This window comes from Didymosphaeria variabile, assembly GCF_027946475.1.
Source record: "Didymosphaeria variabile strain IMI 356815 chromosome Unknown scaffold_2, whole genome shotgun sequence".
Classification (NCBI taxonomy): Eukaryota; Fungi; Ascomycota; class Dothideomycetes; order Pleosporales; family Didymosphaeriaceae; genus Didymosphaeria; species Didymosphaeria variabile.
Window position 1 is genome coordinate 3,049,565 of NW_026611621.1, and position 19,865 is coordinate 3,069,429.

Sequence of the window (19,865 nt, forward strand, 5' to 3'; positions counted from 1 at the left end):
TAGGTGGTTTTGGTCGGCCATAAGTAGTACAGCGGTATGTGATTGAGAACAGCAAGACTACCTCATTTGTTCAGACGAATGACTCTCCGAGAAAGACACATCAGTTGCAACGTCTTGTATGATGCCTCCGACGCTAATGTCCCTGTTGTCTTGATGAAGGCACCGGGTGCTTCAGAGTCTTCGTCATCGGGCCATACTCAATGAACTTTTAAGAAGATAAACACAGACAATATCGTGAGCCAGACAGCAGAAGCTCCAGTTATTGCGTAATGGTTAGGGGCTATTGTACTCTGTCCGTGTTGCGGTGTTGAGCGATGTTCGTTGCGGTCTTGGGATTAGGAAGGAGCGATCAGGGCTAGCACCGAATGGGGAATGCGTACTGGGCCCAATGCGCGCGAGGTACGATCAAGCACTTCCGAGGGCAGACATTCTTGCTTTTATCAAGAATCTCACGACGTTTTGTCGCGGCGCAATGCAAAAGACATGATCTACTCGCGGCTTGCTCTGGCCACTGATGCTGCAGAGCTGGTCGATTCGCCAGACTACTCCCTCACAACTGAGCAAGTCTATGCAAGCTTCGCCGTAAACCATGTGACCAAGTCTGGCTCACTGGACGTTCTGACTTATTCAATAAGCTCGACTGCCGCTCGAATGGGTTGCGCCGAAACGGATGTAAATTTGCCGAGCTGGATCCCAGACTGGACGCTTCGAGATAAATGGGACAACAACGGCATCTGGAAATCGCTGATAATACGGGAGGTTAACCACGCTTCCATGACTGCTATTACGTGGGAAAAGGCATGCCCGCCATACGTTCGCTAGGAATGACATCTTCGAATTCGGATCAGGAGGAGTACAAATTCATGGCCATGTTCATATTTCGGTCTTGGACACCGTAAGATAGCCTCCCCCATATCTCAAGTGTATCATCCTCAAGAAGCAGCTTTAGAGGCAAACGTACGCGTTCGCCATGCGACCTATGAATAAGAAATACTGTGCGTCAAAATCATGAGTGCTGTGTGTATTACTAGGGTTTTCCTGCGGCGAGTCTTCCTATTAGGATCAACTTTATGATCTGGAAGTTTATTATGGTATTGCGAAGGACCAATTCAGGTATCAGTCTGGCCCGTACCGCAATCTTGATGAGAGACATTACGAAGATCCAGAGAACGATTCGAGTAGACCAGAGAGATCGCAAGAACGTCCTGATTATTCAAAGGTAGCTTTGACGACGACTGACCCATTGGCAGTTCTGTAGTAGATTGCATAGACAATTGTATGATGCAAATCGAGCACTTGCGGTCGTGCGGAGGTCATGCTAGATTTGACTAATTTATGAACCTCGGCCTGGGCCGCCTGGCTGTACCGGACAGATGGCCAGCTTTTGTGTCTATCGAGCGATATTCGAATTTCAGAACTCTTAATCTCGCGTTGAGCCTTCTGTCGGTTTCTGTTCCTGGCGCGAACCTGGAGACGAGGAGACTGAAAGTCTTCAGAGGATGTGCGGAAGGATTGCCGTTCACGGCGCGGGGAGACTGCCTCAACAGGGTTATCGCAGTTGCCACACAGAACCCGACGTACACGATCTCTAAGGTACCGCCAGTTCACTGCACATAACACAACGCAGTCTTGATCCGCTATCACGACTAAGTACGTGCGCAATGGCAGCGCTGCGACCATCACAAAACTTGACATGCGGGCTGCTACCCCCAGCACCATCACCATAGACTACTAACATCGCAAAACCTCCATCAAGGCAGATCTGAACGATTGTATGAAGAGACGGTTCGTACTCTTGAATCATCCAATATTCACGGATACCTTTTCAATATGGAAAAAGGCCCCGCACCCAGGGATTGCCCGTCCCATCCATATCCAGCATGCACGCACGAGCATCCGACAGGGATACTCGCCCCCGCATCCACAGCACACACATACGCCCTTGACATGATAACAGTTGTCTTATCGCACTCATTGGGCGTGCTTAAGTGTGCGACGGGCCATGCATAAAGTGGGGATTGGGGACGCTGTGTTACCTTTTCTTTCCCTCACGACCGATTTTGAGAAAGTGGGTAGACAGTAAAAACTATGGCGACCGGAAAGAATGAAGAAGAAGTCCCTGCCGAAGTGCGCAAACTCTCGATACATGCTGAACATGCGGACGAAATCGTGGAGGCGGTGGCAGTCGAGCACACGCTCTCTTTCTGGGAAGCCGTCAAGCTCTACCCCAAAGCTATCGGATGGTCGATGTACTTCAGTATGGGAGTAATAATGCTCTGTACGCCTTCCTTTCCTCTTGCCCCCCAGCCCTATCAATCTTGCACGACACTATCCTTCTACCCACCGCTGACAATGACTTAGCATTTGATCCACAACTTCTAGGCAACCTCTACGCTATGCCCGCCTTCCAGCGCGACTTCGGCTACCTCTTCAACGACTCCTACATAATCTCCGCGGCATGGCAAACCGGTCTCTCTATGGGGAACCCCATCGGCCAAGTCGTCGGCGCCCTCGCAGCTGGGTACCCCATGGAATGGTACGGGCGCAAAAAGACGTTCAATGCGTGCGTCGTGCTTGTCGCGGGGCTTGTGTTCATCCAGTTCTTTGCGAGGTCACTCAGAACCCTGTTGGCAGGAGAGCTCCTAGGCGGGCTAGTGTTAGGCGCGTTTGTAGTTATTGCGCCCAGCTATGCGAGTGAGGTCACGCCTCTGGCGATGCGCAGCGTGTCGACGAGCTACGTGAATTTGTGCTTTGTCACAGGGCAGTTACTGGGGAATGGTGTTACGGCTGCAACGAAAGATTTGCACAGCCACTGGGCGTACTCGATTCCCTTCGCGCTGCAGTGGTTCTGGATCTTGCTCATCATCCCAGGGATGTTCTTCGCGCCGGAATCACCCTGGTGGCTCGCACGACAAGGCCGCTTCAACGAAGCGGAAATATCGCTCCGACGTCTATCTAGCAGGGGCGTGAACGTCAAGGCTGTACTCGCTCAACTCATCGAAACAGATAGACTCGAAACGCAGATGGAGGCCGGATCCACCTACACCGACGTCTTCCGCGCCGTGAACTGGCGCAGGACGGAAATCGCCATCGGCGTGTACGCCACACAAGTCCTCTGTGGAATTTACCTTATCAATTACGGCACCTACTTCTTCAGTCTTGCAGGGCTGAACACCGAGCAAGCATACGATATGGGTGTCGGATTCATGGCTGTGGGATGGGTCAGCACTATATTCAGCTGGTATCTAATGCAGAAATTTGGAAGGAGAATGCTGTATAACACGGGTCTGACGATTCTAATGATTGTTATGTTTTTAGTAGGGATTCTGGATGTGGTGCCGACGAAAGGCGCAGTCTGGACGCAGAGTACGCTACTCCTCGTGTGGAACTTTACGTTTGATTGGAGGTGAGTTACGATTTTTCTATCGCGAGTGGGGTTTACTGAAGAGATATAGCGTCGGACCCGTAGCGTACGCCATCTTCTGTGAAGTCTCGGCGACTCGTGTACGGTCTAAGACGATTGCTGTTGCGACTGCCATTCAGGCTTTGGTCGGAATTATCATGAGTGTCGCGATTCCGTATCTTATCAATCCCGACCAGGCGGCGCTGAGGGGGAAGCTTGGGTTCATTTTCGGGGGCTTGAGTGTACCGTGTCTCATATGGTGCTGGTATAGGGTGCCGGAGATGAAGGGGAGGACGTACGAGGAGCTGGATATCATGTTCGAGCGGGGCGTAAAGACGAGGGAGTTCAAGACGTATGTGATCCAATAAAAACTGCGAAGCGGGGCTAGAGACCTCACCGTTGCTGGGGTACGATATGGGCCGAAACTGAAATTTAACGTTTGATTGCTGTGGTATCATCGCTTACAATCGCCTCAAAATGTGGTCTACGTAACTGACACTGCCCCTTCTACTCCTTGTTGATATCCGCAAGCTGCAACACCGCCTTACCAAAGTTCTCTCCCTTGAGCATGCCGAGGAAGCCATCAATACCGTTGTCAATGCCTTCGGTAACGCTCAACTTCGCCTTGAATGAGCCATCAGCGAGCCACTTCTGCACCTTCTCTTGGTGCTGCTGGTAGTGTTTGGGACCCATGTTCTCGTCGCCGACAATAAACCCACGCATAGTAAGGCGCTTGCCCACAACCTGGATGAGGTTGCGGATAGGGTACTGGTCCTGTGGGGGAGTGTTGTATTGGGATATCATTCCGCAAGCGACTGTCTGCTTGTCAGTAACTGCTGCTGGGACAGAAACGGGTGGCGAGGCGGGGGATCATACCAATACGTCCAAAGTTGTTCATCGCAGTGATAGCAGCCTCGAGGTGCTCGCCACCAACATTCTCATAGTAGATATCAATACCTTCTGGCGCGAGGCGCTGAAGCGCCTCGCTCGGCTTCTCCTTCTTGTAGTTGAAACCCGCATCGAACTTCAACTCCTTTAAGATAAAGTCCAGCTTCTCGTCTTTCCCAACGCTGCCAATGACCTTTAGACCCTCGTGCTTGGCAAGCTGTCCAACAAGCTGGCCAACTGCTCCGGACGCCGCGGAGATGAAAATGGTCTCTCCCTTCTTCGGCTGTCCGATCTCATAGAATGATGACCAAGCGGTGAGACCAGGCATACCGAGGGCGCCAAGGAAGTGCTTAGGGTCCAAGTTGTGCGGATTCTGCAATTTTCGGATCTGAGCAGCCTCGTCTTCCTTGAGCACGGAGTACTCCTCAATAGGGGACACACCAGACGAGATGACGACATCGCCAGGTTGGAATTTGTCGGTGTTGGACTTGAGCACCTTCATAATTGTGCGGTTAGTGATGGGCTGGCCGAGTTCGAAAGGTGGTGCGTAGGACTTGGTGTGGGCCGCACGCATGCGTCCACGTTGGTAGGGATCGAACGAGGCATAGTAGGTCCTGACTGTTACGCCACCCTCTGGAGGAGTCTGCTCAACATCGAAATCGCGAGCCTCAACGGTCAAGTGCTTGCCCTGCTCGGGCCATCCGCTGGGGATGTCCTTGAAGATGATGCCTTTGTTCTGTACCATGGTGGGCATTACGGTGATGAAATATGGAAAAAAGGTGATCAGGAATTGATGCGGGATATATGTGAGAGCTTTAATAAGGGTCTGGATGGAAGGATTGATGTGAAGGTGAGCTCCTCTCGTTTATGTAGTAAACGGTGTAGCCGCTTATAAATGTACATCTACACCGCAAGACCCTGCACGTTCAAAGCACAGAAGAATTGCATCATGATGAAACTGTGCTCTTCGGTCGTTAGCTTCAATCCGGCCAATTGCGGGCAAAAAATTCCAGCCGATGTGCATGCGAAATGGGGCGTTTCAGCTCATCCGTCGTCTGGAGGGGAATGTTCGTTCTTTGGTTCGGAACTGGCGATATGTCCTGATCGGGAAGGGTGTGCAGCAAGTGGCCAGTGAAGATTACTTGCAGGCTCGAGAGGCATTACCATGACCTATCACGGATCATGCATCTTTTCGCCGCAAGAGAAACGAAGCGGGGCTAGCAGGAAAGCCATGACGGAGTGGTGCCGGCTTTAGCTCTGAAAGAGTTAGAAGCTGCCGCACAACATGCCTCGGTTCGAGGCCGGACGAGGTGGGTGTATTAGTAACCGTGGCGACAGCAACGAAGGAGGTCGCATAACGCATAGGCGAATGCGGATATCTCGAAGGCGGCGCCTGAGTTTGACGCGACGCAACTGCTTCCGTGGTACGAAGGTCGAAATTCGACAAATGCTAACATCGTCAAAAACCATCAACAACGTCCGAAGGGCATTGTTTGACGTCGTCGCAGTCCATGTAAACTTTCGAGATGGTTCCAGAGAAAAATTGATCGACCCGGAAAACCTTAACCCTGGTTGTGCGCTGCATCTCGGCGGAGTGTCAAATTGAGGCATCCGTAACTCGTACGGCACCGAGGCTTCAATGTCAGACGTTGGAAGAGCGGTACACCTAGATGGCCACGTATATGCACGTCCCGCCAACCTCTTCTGGCCATTCTCCGAGCCCCCGCATCCTGATACTTCGTGTGAGATACATAGGATGATCTGTCATGCCCAGCAGCGTTTCGCAGACGGAGATGGCAGTGACCATATTGTCCTTTGTAGCAGCTCGGATGAGTATGAAATCAATATCTCCCAGGACCCGAGTCGAAGCCGAAGCAAATCGATATCTTCAAGATATGGGAATCCGATAGTCGATAGCTGAGTCAGGATCGTGTTGGAAGCACTAGGGCGAAGAGGTACGAAGTGAGGCTAAATATAGCGAATTCAATGTTCCATCGCTTCAGATCACAAGGAGATGAGTATGGCCAGGACCATCTTTGGACAGCCAACTGATGAATGGCGTCGTGGAGAACAGAATGGTCGACTTTGAGAGGGCGATCGCTCCCAGCGGTGCCTTGCTCATGGGTGAAGCTCGGGCTTCCTCACGTGCTACCAGCGCCGGCAAGAGCAATGGAGCAGCACCGCCGACTTTTGGCTATCGAAACGCGATTGTATAAACACGCGATATTCCTCCAGGCGCCCGTTGCATTACACAGATAACATTCCAAAGTGCAGCGCAATCTTCTTGACCCCTCGCTATTTCCGCATTCCCGCAGTTGACCCCGCCATGGCCAGCCAGCCGTCCGATCCACCGCCTTCCTACGAAGAGTCGCGAAACATCCCCACGCCCATCAGTGCCAGCGCCACAGCCAATGCTGCCCCAGAAGCGGTGCGGTCGCCTCGGAGACCACCAGGGCCGCTACCTTTACTTCCGCTCGACCTGCCGCCTTTGAACCAGCTGCGGAACAAGCGCGTAGTACTGGCCTCTGCATCACCTAGGAGGAAACAGCTACTGAGCATTGCAAGTATGCTCCTACCCATGCCAACAGTCTCAAGCTAAACGCCCACAGCTCGGCCTCAAGCAGGTCGATATCGTCCCATCTACGTTCAAAGAGGACCTCTCGAAATCGCTATCACCTTACGAATATGTGCTCGAGACAGCGTCCGAGAAATGTCGCGAAGTCTACACGCGCGAAGTCAACAATGAGGAAAAGGGCGAGCCGGCGCTCGTCATAGCGGCAGACACCATCATCATAAGCTCTAAGGGCCGGATACTGGAGAAGCCGCGGAATCCGCAAGATCACCTCGACATGTTGAAGATGCTAAGGGACGAAGGCGCACATAAGGTGGCGACAGCCGTGGCGGTCATGAAGCCGCTGGAGAACCCAGTTGACCCGGGCTACGCCATGGAGACGCACGTGGAGATGACCGTGGTCAAGTTTGACCCGAATGGTGCGTATGAGCTTGCTGCATGGCGGTCGGTCGAGTCTGCTAATCAGAACAGCGTCGGACGCGACTCTAGTAGCCTATGTACGAACTCGCGATGGTAACGACAAGGCGGGAGGCTACGGCATACAGAGCGCAGGATCTATTCTTATCGAGAAGATCGAGGGCTCACACGACAACGTAATAGGATTACCGTTACGCACAACGCTGGGCCTGATCGAGAAGGTCATGGTGCCGGAGGAAGGTCTGGATGACAACATGGACAACATGTTTGGCGACGAGGAATAGGACTTCAGCGACGATGGTCAAGATGCCGAAGCTCTTCTAGCTTTTACGGCCCTGGCGGTGACAGTGTCGAGCTGGAAATACGGGCTCTGGGAAGCTGAACAGCCTTGATTGACAGGGTCATATTCCTCCACAATCTCCCACAAAGGCACAGAGAGCTCCTATTCACTGGCACCGCATGTAGGACCTTATCCGGCAATAACAGACATGTCTGAGGTTGAAGACTGCTTAGACAATGTGAAGTACACTCCTGCTGCAGGGAAAGTTCTCGCAAATGTCTGTATCAGAGATATCCAAAGCACGCTTTCCATGACGCGTGTTCATTCAGCCTTGCGAATAATCGGCGCTTAGTCCCTTGAGTATACATCCCACCTTGCTTTCGCCCCTCCCTCCTTTCCTCCCTGACTACCCGCACACCCCGCGTTCTCATATCCTGATCTATAGCATCTGCACCGCCACGCGGTCCAACGTACCGGCCCTTCAATCTCTAGCACACTATTGCTCGGAAGCAATACCAATGTGGAAAAGAAGGCAAAGCGGGGCAAGGTGTAAGCTGAGCTGCAAGGGTTACACTATCGTTTTTCTAGCTAGGGATACGAGCATGTGGGGGCTGCTGGCTGTACAGTAGGGTACACGGAGGAAAGGGTGCAGGTTCTGGAATGTGCTTGTCTCTTGGCCACCTTGAAATGTATCAGGCTCAATTCTCGTACCGCCGGAGGTCGGACGCGACCTTATATGCAATGACCTGAAGACAATTCATGTTTTGATGATGCGCGTCCTCAGCCTGACGGGCCTGGTCACCCACGCGCTCCTCGTATCGACAACGACAGCAGCGAAATGCGCCTCACCGCCCATCAACCTTCCGTACCGCTCCATCTCCACGGTCCCAGGAGTCCTTTCTCCTGGTATCCCGCTACAAATCGGGTCGCCATGGCAGTCCATCGCCATCGTCCCCTCACTGCAAATCGACGACACCTTCTTACCGCGCTACACAAATACTTGCATTTACGACACCCCAATTAATACTACATCTACGCAACCGCAGACAAATCGTACGATACAAAGTCATGTGGCGCTTACGGACCTGCATGCGCGCGATGCCTCGCCTGGAAGTTTCTCCACCCTCAATGAAAATGGTGCAGGAATCGGCGAAGACTGGTTCACCCGCTGCGCGCAAACCTACGGCGGCGCTTACCAACCCAGCCTCTCACCCAGCTTTCAGGAAAACCGCACGAATAATCAAGCATTCCATTTCTTCACCGACATATGGCGCTTTGGGGACTATGCCGACGCGTACGCGACCACAAACGATGCCCTACCCCTTCGCAAGAACCTCTCCTCCTCCTTTCAAATAGCAGAAGAAGGAAAAACATTTAGCGGGTATGGCAGCGCGCTACTCGGACTAACGCCTAACTCCACCATTTTGAATGCGTTAAGGCAGGCAGACATGATACCCAGCACTTCCTGGTCCCTCACAAACGACTCGCTGTGTCTAGGCTGCGAAGATCGCGCCGCGAGTACAGGGGCGTGGCATACCTTTCACCCTTCAAACCGCTATGTGAACCCCGACCTACCATGCCTGATCAAAGCGAAGGTCGAGGCGCTGAATTGGCGTCCAAGGGAGCATGGGGTGGAGGGCGCGACGCTCATACAGGAAACGTTTACCGCATGCGTTGATCCGGGGGTACAATTTTTGGTCCTGCCTACCAATGCGACGAGCGCGTTTGAGAAGATTGTAGGGGGAAATGTGAGCGCAGAGTATGATGATTATACTGTATTTGAAGGGTCGGGCGGGAATGATACGGGTGTGCTGACGTTCCGTATTGAGGGAGGCCTGGAGGTTAATGTGACTATTCCTGGACCTGGGGATGTCGCCCCGGAAAAGGAAGGAGAGTGGACGGTGCCGGTTGGCAAGGGTGGCTGGGGCGCGTATGGGAATCAGACGTGGGTATTGGGGAAGGTGTTTACGGACCGTGTGGTGTTGAGGTGGGATGGTGAGCAGCAAGAGTATGGGATTGCCAATAGGAACACTAATCCCGCAGCTAAAATTGACTTGCAGCCACTTGGATGCGACGAGTTTCTTAAACTCGAGAAGAGTATCACCTTAACACCGGGCACGGGTATCTTGGTTGGTTCCGTCGTCGGCGGCTTCATAGGCGGGCTGGCTTTTGCATTTGCAGGCTTCTGGTTTTTCAAGTGGGGCCAGAAGGGTGTGAGGTCGAAGTACGCACAGTTGGACGAGGACACCGTGCCTATGTGTACAATGTCGCATGGGAGGGACAGCACCGCCGGAGCGCTCAGCCCACCGCCACCGAGTATACACGAGAGTCTAAGATCACAGCGGTTGAGGGATACGCGACCAGGAGCGCAGAGTGGACGGGGTTTTGAAATTGCTGATGGCCAGATGTTTGAGGCTCCCGAAGGCGGTACAATATATCCCACTAAGAGAGGACGAAATGAGATGTGAGGGAGCCGTATGCTGTTAACGAGGAACAATTGCAATGACGAAAGCATGTTCACACGTGCACCGCAGAAAGATGATGCACCTCGATAAAGGTGCTGGTCTTGGGTATTCATTAGATTGTGCTAGAATGTCAGATACTAAATTGCTACAACAATCCTCACAGATGCGGAAAATATTCGCTCCACTCCGGTGTCTTGTATATGTTCTCAGGCTGCCGTCGTAAACTGATGAACGCCTCCACCACGATGAATATCCGCGCTGTAAGAAACAACGGCGTGACAATTGACGCGCTAGTCCATTTGATAGCCTTACTGTTTCGGATGAAGTGCTCGAGATATTCGAAAGCTTTCACCTTCTGCGATGCAAGGAAGAACAAGGCGAGCAAAACGCCCGAGGCCCCCGTTGCCAGAGCGCAAGCCATCCAGAGCCACCTCTCTGCTACGGTAGGAAAGAAGTCGTTCCAGGCCGCGAGATGCAGGCCTCCGTACGCGGCACCAGCGAAAGCGACCACGGATTTCAGAGCGTCCCGATGAACGTTGACAGAGCCGAGATAGCCTAAACCAGGGAAATTCGGGACGTGATCGGCGACGTATGCGAGTTCGCCAACGAACTTCGTCGCCATAACCGAGTCATCTTTGGTTTTCGAGCCGAGAGTGGACAAGGTGAAGAAGTATTCCAGGAATTCAGGGCGCCTTTCGCAGGCACTCCAGAGATCGTCAACTGCAAGACAGGCCAGTTCCCAGCGCCTGATAGCTGCACAGGAAAGCTCTTCGTGAAAGTCGCAATCTCTGAGAGCGCGTCGACAGTAGACTGCGGAATGATGCAGGCTATGATGTGGCTTCTGAAGCTGGAAGAAGATGGCGTGTTCTCGAGCCATCTTGAACGACTTCTTCCCATGGACTACATAGCCAACGTTGTGGTCCATTGCTTTCCCATCAGTACCCTGTTGAAACTGCTCTAATGGTCCGATAAATTTGATTGGATCTTGCGCGCCAATAGAGCCTACGGAGAAATGTGTCTTTTGTGGCTTTTGCTCGATCGGCGAACTTGGCGTATTGATCGCATTCTCTTCGATGTTGACTGACGGTGATCTGCTCGGCGCGTTTCTTTCGGAGGGTGGTGTGTACTGTAGGCAACGGACCTCGCTAATAAAATCATCGTCGTGCCAGCAGATTGGACTGCACATCCACATCAAAGACACAAGTCGGTCTTGCCAATCCTCGTTGACAACGATTGTCGGATCTTTGATATCGAGCGGCTTACTCCACCAGAGTCCATAAAGAGCAAAGGCACATACGACGTGCCCCATAGTGTTGATTTCGAGCAGGGTTACGGGAAGCTTTTGGTGAACCCGAGCGAGGGTCTGTATAATCATCCAGCCTGCCTGGAGTACTACCAAAAACTTCGCGAGTCCGTCAGCCTTGCTCTTATCTTCGATCTGGCCTTCGTCAATTTCAGGAAGGCGACCTAGGAACGACAGCATGCGCACGCCTTCTGCTGTTAATGAAAGTCGACCATGAGTTGGGATAATTTCGCTGTTAGTCTGGAGGCGAATGCCACCCATGACCGCGTAATAGCACTGCGTTATGCTCCATTCTTGTAGCTGCTGTTCTGAGGACCAGGCTGGATCGGTACCCTGGTGTTGTCAGTCCCTATGTAGAAAGTATTCGTGCTTTCGGTACCAACCTACATGCTCCTTGCGATATTGAACGTCTTTCCGAATCTCTCGACTTAGCCACCTGGCCGTCAGAAACTGGCCGAATGCAGTCGACACCACCAGTTCAGGCGCGAACAAGCCCAAAACAATCCATCGCGCTCGTCTGTAATTCCTTTCTGTGAGCTTCGAATCCTCGGTGGGCAAGTTAAGATGCAGAGCCGACCAAACGCAGATGGTCAATGTCAGGATGCAAGAAATTATGATGTCCCAGGTGCCTCTTTTGTTCGGCGGCTCGTACCATCCCATCAGCGGGGGGTCCCCTTCGGCGGAAGCACCTCTACGCGCGAAAAGGAAAGCGACCAAGCACAAGATGAACATAGCGACGCAGAACTTTGCATTGCGAAGAGTGTAGAAGGCTGCAAGGAGAAGTTCTAGAAGATCTGGGGTCGAAGGTTGAAGGATTCACGGCTGAAGCGCACGTCAGAGCCTGAGGTGCCCTGCTGCAGGGGGCTGAATGCAGGACATGTTATTCGCTCGCATCATGGCAGTGTCAAAAGGAACGAGATGAGTGAGTGAATTTGGGGTCCGTTTGGTGAACATCTGACATCTTGATCAGAGCGGCAAGCTCTTCCGATGGCCTTGGAGGTATTGGAGTGTGGGCGACGTCTGGGTGGGGGCTTCCGGCAATGCGGCAACATGGGAAGCAAGGGGTGTGACAGCGCGACAGGATTCTGCGACGAGTTGACTTGATATTGGCAGCTGGCAGAGACGCAGGGGTCGTCATTTTCGCAACGTCAAGGCGATGAACGAGTCGTCGTGATGTTGCTGCGTGATGTCCTTGCGGTTGCCAGCCGGAACCCCAATGCTCTTGCCCGCCGGACGTGGTCTGTGCACCTTTCCTCTTCCGGCATTCACAGAAACAACCGCTGTAGTCTACCGAGTAGAGGTCCGGTGTTGATGTGCTTGGTATGAAGTTATCTTTGGATAGCAACAATAGCACCAAATTGCGTTTACGGTAGATTGCCAGGCTAGGTATAAGACCTGCAAATGCAGCCAGCTTACAGAGATAAGCAAGCAAGCAAGCAAGCAAGCAGTCATCAAGTAGACAATCAAGTAGGGGAAGTGCAATGATTTCCAGAAATCGGCGAGTATCTTTAGACACAGGCGCCCGCGCAGCTGGATTGGGCATCGGCCCCTTGCATACCGCAGAGAGCGTGAGAGACGCTGGACAGCGAGACCCTTGACCGAGACAATCGGAGGCCGATTGTGAAGTGGGGAGCCGGCCAACGTGCGCAACACGCGAGCAGCATCAGATTGGTATAAGAGAAGATGCGCAGATTCATAGCAGCATTATCCACGAGTTAATCATTCGAAGGATATACACAACGATACCTCCCCAGAGTTGGACTGCATACGCACATCCGAGCCCAGCCATGGCTACGCAACAAAAGCTTACCTTTGAGGGCACGTGGCAGAATCAACGTTTTGATGCTGCGAGACTGACGGCACACAGATGTGATGGGCTGCCAGTCGGCGTGCTACGAGTGGGCAGACAGCTACGACAGCAAGGTAGGACAGTCCTCTAGTGATGATGCACAGTGTCTCATCCCACGCAGGATTGGGACCGCCTACGCAAATGCATCGCACCCAGCCTGAAGATCGACTACACCTCGTTCCTCAACAAGGCGTGGGAGGCGATGCCGGCCGATGAGTTTGTCGCCATGGCCTCTGACCCCGCGGTTCTCGGGAACCCGCTCTTGAAGACGCAGCACTTCATCGGTGGCACCCGGTGGGAGAAGACGGCGGAGGATGCGATCACGGGCTATCACCAGCTCCGTGTGCCGCATCAGCGGTACACAGACGCGACACGCTCAAAGGTGGCTGTCAAGGGCCACGCGCACAGCTTCAACATGCACTGGTACAGGAAGGTGGACGGCGAGTGGAAGTTTGCGGGTCTCTGTCCCGACATCAGGTGGTTCGAGTATGACTTCGACAAGGTGTTCGCAGAGGGGCGCGGTGCCTTTGGGGAGGAGCAGCAGCAGGTAGAGGCCGCACACGCAACCGGGATACCGGCGAAATAGGGCGCTGCGATGCCAACGAGGGGTTGTTGGATGCGCGTAGGATACCTGACGAAGCGAGCATTTGACCAGGGCTGTTCCCGTGCTCGACGTGCAGTGACAAGGCTGATTACTGTCCATGCATTGATACTATGTACCATAGTATGTGGTCGATGCAACGGTGGTGCGCCCACGGCTCCGTCCAAGCTGCTTGGCTGCCGAGTGGGCCGCTAGCTGCCAAGTCGAGCAGCGGGCGGTGGGCAGCCAGTCGCAGTGCATGGAGAGGTCCAACGGCGCGGCCTCGAGGTTGTTTCCGGCCCAATTGCTGCAACCTCTGGGAGCCAAACGGGGCACAGCACATGCAATCTCTGCAGCCACGGGTCCCAAGTGGCTTGTTGACGAGCGAAGACGGCGGTACCGTGCGATGCGAGGCTCGAGCCAATGCCCGCGATGCGACGGCCAGATCAGATCTCGTCTGCAGCAGGCCGCAGGGCTGCCACGCTGGCCGGCGGTGGGACGAGCCAGTGGTCATGGAGGGATAGATTCGAACTGTGAAGATCCCAAAAGCTTGATTCAGCCCGGCCGCTTTGCGCCATCGCTCCCCAGGTTCGGCTTAGGGGACCTGGTTCCTCTCGTTACCGAATTCCAAGTCCCGCCACATGACTTTTGCGGGTTCGCCGGCAGCGCTGAGTTGTTGAAAGGGCCGGGGTGCTGCGTACATCATCGCCTGCACGCCCTCACTCTTCTACCCCACCTCCTTCAGCCATCCTTCTGCATCAAGCCTCAGCCGTCGCGTGCCGTGTGCTCCTGTTCTCTTTGCGTCTTGCTGGTGTTTGCTTTGCGGCTGCGGGGATCTCTCTTCAAGCGTCTTCTCTCACCACACCTTCCGGTACGTCCTCTCGCAATTTTCTTCACGCTTGGCGTCCGCCTGCTGCACCCGCCTGCTGCATCCGCTGCTGCTCCCCCGTCACGCTGCAGCCGGCGGTGACGCGCATGCTGGCCTCTGCTCCAGCCTCTGCTGCCGTCGTCCCTCCGTTGCCTGGCGGCTCTGCGCCGCGTCTGTTTCGCTCGACGCGCGCCATCGGCGGCCGTTGCGTTTGTCGCACACGGCATCACCACGAGCAGAAGCACAAAGGCGCGCGTCTAGTTGGCTGCCTCTGCTGCCGTCGCCTGCCTCGTGTGACCGCTTGTCACGCCCGCGCATGTGATTGCCCGGTGCTACCATTGCCCACCTGGCCTGCCTTGGCCGGTTGACTGACTGCCGCCCGCAGATTCGCGAGATCTCTATCTCTCTCTCCATCGCTCACCACACCTCGACGGCCTCTCCTTCACCTCAAGTCCGCTTCTGGCGCGTCCTCGGCGTTTGTCGCACCTTGTCTGCCTCTCTTCGGCTTCTGCTCTCCAGCCCGCTTTCCCTGTCTTCTAGAGGAAGCTTCTTTGCGCCTGTTCGCCCTCGCACCTCCTTCACCAACCTGCAGTGATAGACAAAAATTTTGTCGTGTGATTTGGTAAGCGCAACCAGACCTTGGCTCCCAACACCCGCCCCTCATCCGTGGTCGCGCGCTATCGTCGCCCAGCTTCACCGACGCTAACAGAGCTCTTGCGCAGGTCTACTTGAACCCCGCCACCTTCCGTCACATATTTAGACAGCACTCTTAGCTCAACTTCAGCTTTCCACGCTATACCAGCTTTCGTTCTTAGCAATCCAGTATGAGCTTCAACAACGACTTCGCCCAGCAGGGCCAGCCGACTGGCGAACAGGCTGGCGGTTTCGCGCCCCAGGCCGACCTTGGACAGCCCATGGATACATCTGCGCCTGGTTTCCCCGCCGGAAACATCGGCGGTCCTACTGGAACCCCGCAAGACGGACAGCAGGACGGAAATAACAAGACAACCCTCTGGTAAGCTTTCCCTGCGCGCCGAGATGGGCGTATTCTCAGCACTCGCGCAAACAGTTATCGTGCGAACATGTACTAATCCTGGGCAGGATGGGGGAACTCGAGCCATGGATCGACGAGAACTTCGTGCGCAGCATCTGGTACAACATGGGCGAGCAGGTCAACGTGAAGATGATTCGCGACAAGTTCTCTGGGTAAGCGGCGCAAAATATATGCATTGCCCGAAGTACATCTAACATGACAGCAGCTCCAATGCCGGCTACTGCTTCGTCGACTTCTCCAGCGCTCAAGCTGCGTCCAAGGCCCTTGCGCTCAATGGACAGCTGATCCCGAACTCGAACCGCCCGTTCAAGCTGAACTGGGCTTCTGGTGGTGGTCTCGCTGATCGAAGGTTCGTGATCCACAATATTTTGACTGTGCGCTTGTTCGGACCGAACTAACATCCTAGCCCCAGCCGCGATGACCGCGGTCCGGAGTATAGCATCTTCGTTGGCGACCTGGGCCCTGAGGTGAACGAGTTTGTCCTCGTACAACTGTTTCAAAACAAGTACCAGAGCTGCAAGTCTGCTAAGATCATGTCCGACCCCATCAGCGGCATGTCGCGCGGCTATGGATTCGTTCGTTTCACCGACGAAGCCGATCAACAGAAGGCCCTCACTGAGATGCAAGGCGTCTACTGCGGCAACCGACCCATGCGCATCAGCACTGCCACCCCGAAGAACAAGAGCGGCGGTCCTGGTGGCCCCGCTATGGGTGGCATGCCACCTGGCGGCGGGCCTTTAGGTATGTACTCCATGGGTGCACCCCCACAGATGGGAGGCGGTGGCGGCGGCGGTGGCGGCTACTACGGTGCTCCCCAGCCCATGAACCAGTTCACCGATCCGAACAACACCACTGTCTTCGTTGGTGGTCTAAGTGGCTACGTCACCGAAGATGAGCTTCGTTCTTTCTTCCAGGGCTTCGGAGAGATCACCTACGTCAAGATTCCTCCCGGCAAGGGCTGTGGCTTCGTACAGTTCGTGCAGCGTCACGCCGCCGAGATGGCCATCAACCAGATGCAAGGATATCCGATCGGCAACTCTCGCGTTCGACTTAGCTGGGGACGCAGCCAGAACAACTCTGGCCCCGCAGGCACCCTTACCGCCCCGCGCCGCCGCCCCCTGTCTACCCGCAGATGGGTATGGCGCCCCAACATCCTTACGGCAACTTTGCTCCTATGAAGGTAAGTGACGCGCTCGGCTTGGAAACCCGCAATTACTGACTTGTCCTTGCAGTAAGCACATTCTTTCTCTCTCATTGCATGGCGTATGATTCACCCGGTTGGCTCTTTCACGACCTTCACGACTGCCTGTAATGACTTAGCGATCTGGTTTGCTTTCTTCCTGGGCGGTCTTCTCAAAAAGCTTCCCTTTGTATGACGCCTTTTCCGGATGTCTAGAGCCTTCTGTATAACAGCTACCGCCAGTTCATTACTGGTCTCGTATGGAATTTGGGTTGTAGCTAGTTCTTTCTACGGTTCGGATGCTCTCTGCCTTTCTTTACGAGTGCGCTTTGATTGGCATTCCAATCTACAATTCTTTTCAATGTTTCGGGTGCTTGACGACTTGCCTTCACTTATTTGCAGCAGCTGCCTTGCTTCTGTTGGTCGTCATATTGAGCGGTGTTGATGGAAAGGGCGATTTCCATGTTCCTTATTCAATTGCCTCGAATTAACTTGTTGCCTTGCTAACATGGTCTTTTTACAGTTACGGTGGGGGTGCGCCTCAGATGCAGAGCCCGTACCAGCCCGTTCTACCTATGGGTGGCGCGAATGGTCACGGCCTGCCTGGGTCCTCTGACGGCCACAACGGATCGAGCTTCTCGCACGACCCGACGAACGGCGACGGACACGACGGCGCATTCTCTCAGCAGCTTCCTTAGATTCATCGCCTGCTATCTCCTTCGCCCGTATCACGCCTGATAGACGCGGCTCGAACATACTTTCCGCACGCTTATTGTTATCCGAGATCATGGAATAAAAGCCAAAGGCGTTGTCACGGCTCCTGCATAGTCTGTTTCGATGCGAAGTTGACTCTTCGTCTGTCCATTTAGCATGGCGTCCGGCGCGAATGGTTATACCCATAAAAGCGTGGCTGGCGGTTTGCACTTTGCATGGTAGCTTGCGCTTCTTTTCCTACCTCACCTTGCTGATGGCCTTTGCATTAGCCTGATGTCTTTGGCGGACTTGTATCTCTCTATCTATCCTTCTTTGTTCTTGATTATCTATGAATCAATTGCATTTGCAGTGGGCATCGGGTAGGGAGTTTGGTGCAGTCTTATGACGGGAATGAGCCGTCTGTGTTGTAGCCTTCGATTCACCTAATTTTCAAATCTTACGCTTCGTAGAGCTGTCTTGATAATGCGTTTCGTTCAGTTTATTGATGGTGCCAATTCCGCAACAAGTCACGGAAATCTTGTTCCTTAGAACCTGTTCCTTTGCGTTTAATGCAGAGTCGGCATGCGAAACACCCAGGGGTACGGCCTCAAAAGCCCGCATGACCGCGCCTTCTTTGTGAGCAGACGAGGCAACACTAGACGCCATGGCCGCTGCCCGAGAAGCCAAACAAACACTCTTTGTGCTTCTTCTTCTTCTTCCACCCTGCAAAGATGTCGGTTGTGGATTGACGTAGAGCTCTCGCCTGCCATGCGATACGACGATTGGGACGTGATCCTCTTTCCCAAGGACTCGGCCGTGCCCATCCAGGAGTTCCGGACAACCTGCTACACCACCCAAGACAATAGTGAGTCCCATTATCCTGCCTCCCGTTGTACGTGCCTTACTCATGTTGTTCACAGATGGCCACCAGCTACCCACGCTGACGTGCTATATCACTTCACTCCCAGCCGCCGCTCCGTTTCGCATCTCCATCCACTCCTGGACTGCACCTGCGAAGTCCTCTTCTCTAATTGAGTCTCGCCAAAGAAGCTCTCAGAAAATGGTCTTTGCAGTTCAGGTCATTGTCGATGGCATTCGAATCTTGTAAGCTGTCTCAAGGAGACGCTGCAGAAGCCTGTGCTGATGACGGCGCAGTCATGGTTTCTACGATGCTGTGTCCCGATGGCCACAAGAGATTGGTACGCTTCTTTGATAACTCGCCCTTCCCTGCATTGGTCTAATGGTTTGATAGCAAATGAGAAACGATCTGTCACCGACCCACGGTTACAGCCGACGAGCCAACGAGGCCCTTTCCTCACATTCCCACCATTCCATCAGACCGTCCTTACACAACCATCATGGAATGCACGAGAGCACAATGGAAGGATCAAAGTGCTGCTGTCAGAGCAGCTGGTGGGCAAGAATAAGAACCTAGGAGAGCCGGACTTGGGCATTGCCAACGACATAGTCTGCTTCGCGTTTCAACATGCCCCACAAGGTGAGCATCTAACCGTAATGCTGTGCGGTATCGGATGTACCGCTCCTTGTTCTCGTACTGATACAGGCAGATATTCTTGAGCAAGCGGGCATCTCCTGGCCAATTCGCAACCCGTTATATCTAGCATCGGACATTCGAGGGCTCCGGATTTCGCAACTGCCTGGACCGCAGGCGGCCTACGATCTGGCCGCTGAGAACCGCGCACGATCTTTATTGTCGCAGCACTCTCCGACTATGTTTGTGCGACCGCGCAATCCCGACCCCTTCCCCCGACCTGGCGCAGATCCTCCTCATCTCTCACAATTCCCCAGACCCACGATGGGAGGGAAGCCCAAACCAACAGGGCTCTGGGACTCGTCGTTGGAGGATTTCCCAGGGGGTTATGATAACATGAGTACAGACACTTGGTCGACGAAGCGCACAAGCTCTCACTCCACCTTAGACACTTCGATGCCGGACATGTTGTATGCATCGCCGATCAACGGGCAGCCTGGAGATCCATGGACTATATTGAATGCACCTCACGAGTTACAGGCGGGCAAGAATGAAGCTGGCAAGCAGACACGACGGGAAAAGGGAAATCGACAGGTGGTTGTAACATTGCGGGAGGACCAATTGGGCCGGCTGGTATGAATTGATATGATGATCTTACACATGCAGATTGATACTGACGAAGAAATTCCGCTTCTAGATCGAAGCAATGAGTCCACCAAAGAAAGCTCGCGATCGCGAGCCAAGTAACCAGCGTCCTTTTACTGGGGCATTTGCAGCTCATCCAATGGCACAACCACCAGTCGCGAATATGAGAGGACCAG

At 53.8% G+C, this 19,865-nt stretch overlaps 8 protein-coding genes across 8 annotated transcripts; 6 read left to right on the top strand and 2 right to left on the bottom strand.

Moving 5' to 3' along the window:
- Window positions 1-2,088: 2,088 nt before the first annotated feature.
- On the top strand, window positions 2,089-3,771 carry N0V89_002701 (uncharacterized protein; the record flags this gene model as incomplete). Its single annotated transcript, XM_056211508.1, has 3 exons — window positions 2,089-2,278; window positions 2,362-3,406; window positions 3,456-3,771. The coding sequence occupies 3 exons, from the start codon at window positions 2,089-2,091 to the stop codon at window positions 3,769-3,771; spliced, it is 1,551 nt and encodes a 516-aa protein (XP_056074981.1).
- A 139-nt stretch (window positions 3,772-3,910) lies between these two features.
- On the bottom strand, window positions 3,911-5,045 carry N0V89_002702 (uncharacterized protein; the record flags this gene model as incomplete). The annotated part of the gene is made up of 2 exons (XM_056211509.1): window positions 3,911-4,218; window positions 4,280-5,045. The coding sequence occupies 2 exons, from the start codon at window positions 5,043-5,045 to the stop codon at window positions 3,911-3,913; spliced, it is 1,074 nt and encodes a 357-aa protein (XP_056074982.1).
- A 1,572-nt stretch (window positions 5,046-6,617) lies between these two features.
- Window positions 6,618-7,564, top strand: N0V89_002703 (uncharacterized protein; the record flags this gene model as incomplete). The annotated part of the gene is made up of 3 exons (XM_056211510.1): window positions 6,618-6,878; window positions 6,901-7,282; window positions 7,335-7,564. The coding sequence occupies 3 exons, from the start codon at window positions 6,618-6,620 to the stop codon at window positions 7,562-7,564; spliced, it is 873 nt and encodes a 290-aa protein (XP_056074983.1).
- Window positions 7,565-8,330: 766 nt separating this feature from the next.
- On the top strand, window positions 8,331-10,028 carry N0V89_002704 (uncharacterized protein; the record flags this gene model as incomplete). The annotated part of the gene is made up of 1 exon (XM_056211511.1): window positions 8,331-10,028. The coding sequence occupies one exon, from the start codon at window positions 8,331-8,333 to the stop codon at window positions 10,026-10,028; it is 1,698 nt and encodes a 565-aa protein (XP_056074984.1).
- Window positions 10,029-10,182: 154 nt separating this feature from the next.
- On the bottom strand, window positions 10,183-11,988 carry N0V89_002705 (uncharacterized protein; the record flags this gene model as incomplete). The annotated part of the gene is made up of 2 exons (XM_056211512.1): window positions 10,183-11,661; window positions 11,716-11,988. 2 exons carry the CDS (start codon window positions 11,986-11,988, stop codon window positions 10,183-10,185), a joined length of 1,752 nt encoding a protein of 583 aa, XP_056074985.1.
- Window positions 11,989-13,200: 1,212 nt separating this feature from the next.
- On the top strand, window positions 13,201-13,763 carry SCD1 (Scytalone dehydratase; the record flags this gene model as incomplete). The annotated part of the gene is made up of 2 exons (XM_056211513.1): window positions 13,201-13,251; window positions 13,299-13,763. The coding sequence occupies 2 exons, from the start codon at window positions 13,201-13,203 to the stop codon at window positions 13,761-13,763; spliced, it is 516 nt and encodes a 171-aa protein (XP_056074986.1).
- Window positions 13,764-15,449: 1,686 nt separating this feature from the next.
- On the top strand, window positions 15,450-16,857 carry N0V89_002707 (uncharacterized protein; the record flags this gene model as incomplete). The annotated part of the gene is made up of 4 exons (XM_056211514.1): window positions 15,450-15,640; window positions 15,727-15,831; window positions 15,885-16,028; window positions 16,086-16,857. 4 exons carry the CDS (start codon window positions 15,450-15,452, stop codon window positions 16,855-16,857), a joined length of 1,212 nt encoding a protein of 403 aa, XP_056074987.1.
- A 1,463-nt stretch (window positions 16,858-18,320) lies between these two features.
- Window positions 18,321-19,683, top strand: N0V89_002708 (uncharacterized protein; the record flags this gene model as incomplete). Its single annotated transcript, XM_056211515.1, has 5 exons — window positions 18,321-18,417; window positions 18,473-18,656; window positions 18,708-18,751; window positions 18,805-19,050; window positions 19,121-19,683. 5 exons carry the CDS (start codon window positions 18,321-18,323, stop codon window positions 19,681-19,683), a joined length of 1,134 nt encoding a protein of 377 aa, XP_056074988.1.
- Between the last annotated feature and the right edge of the window lie 182 nt (window positions 19,684-19,865).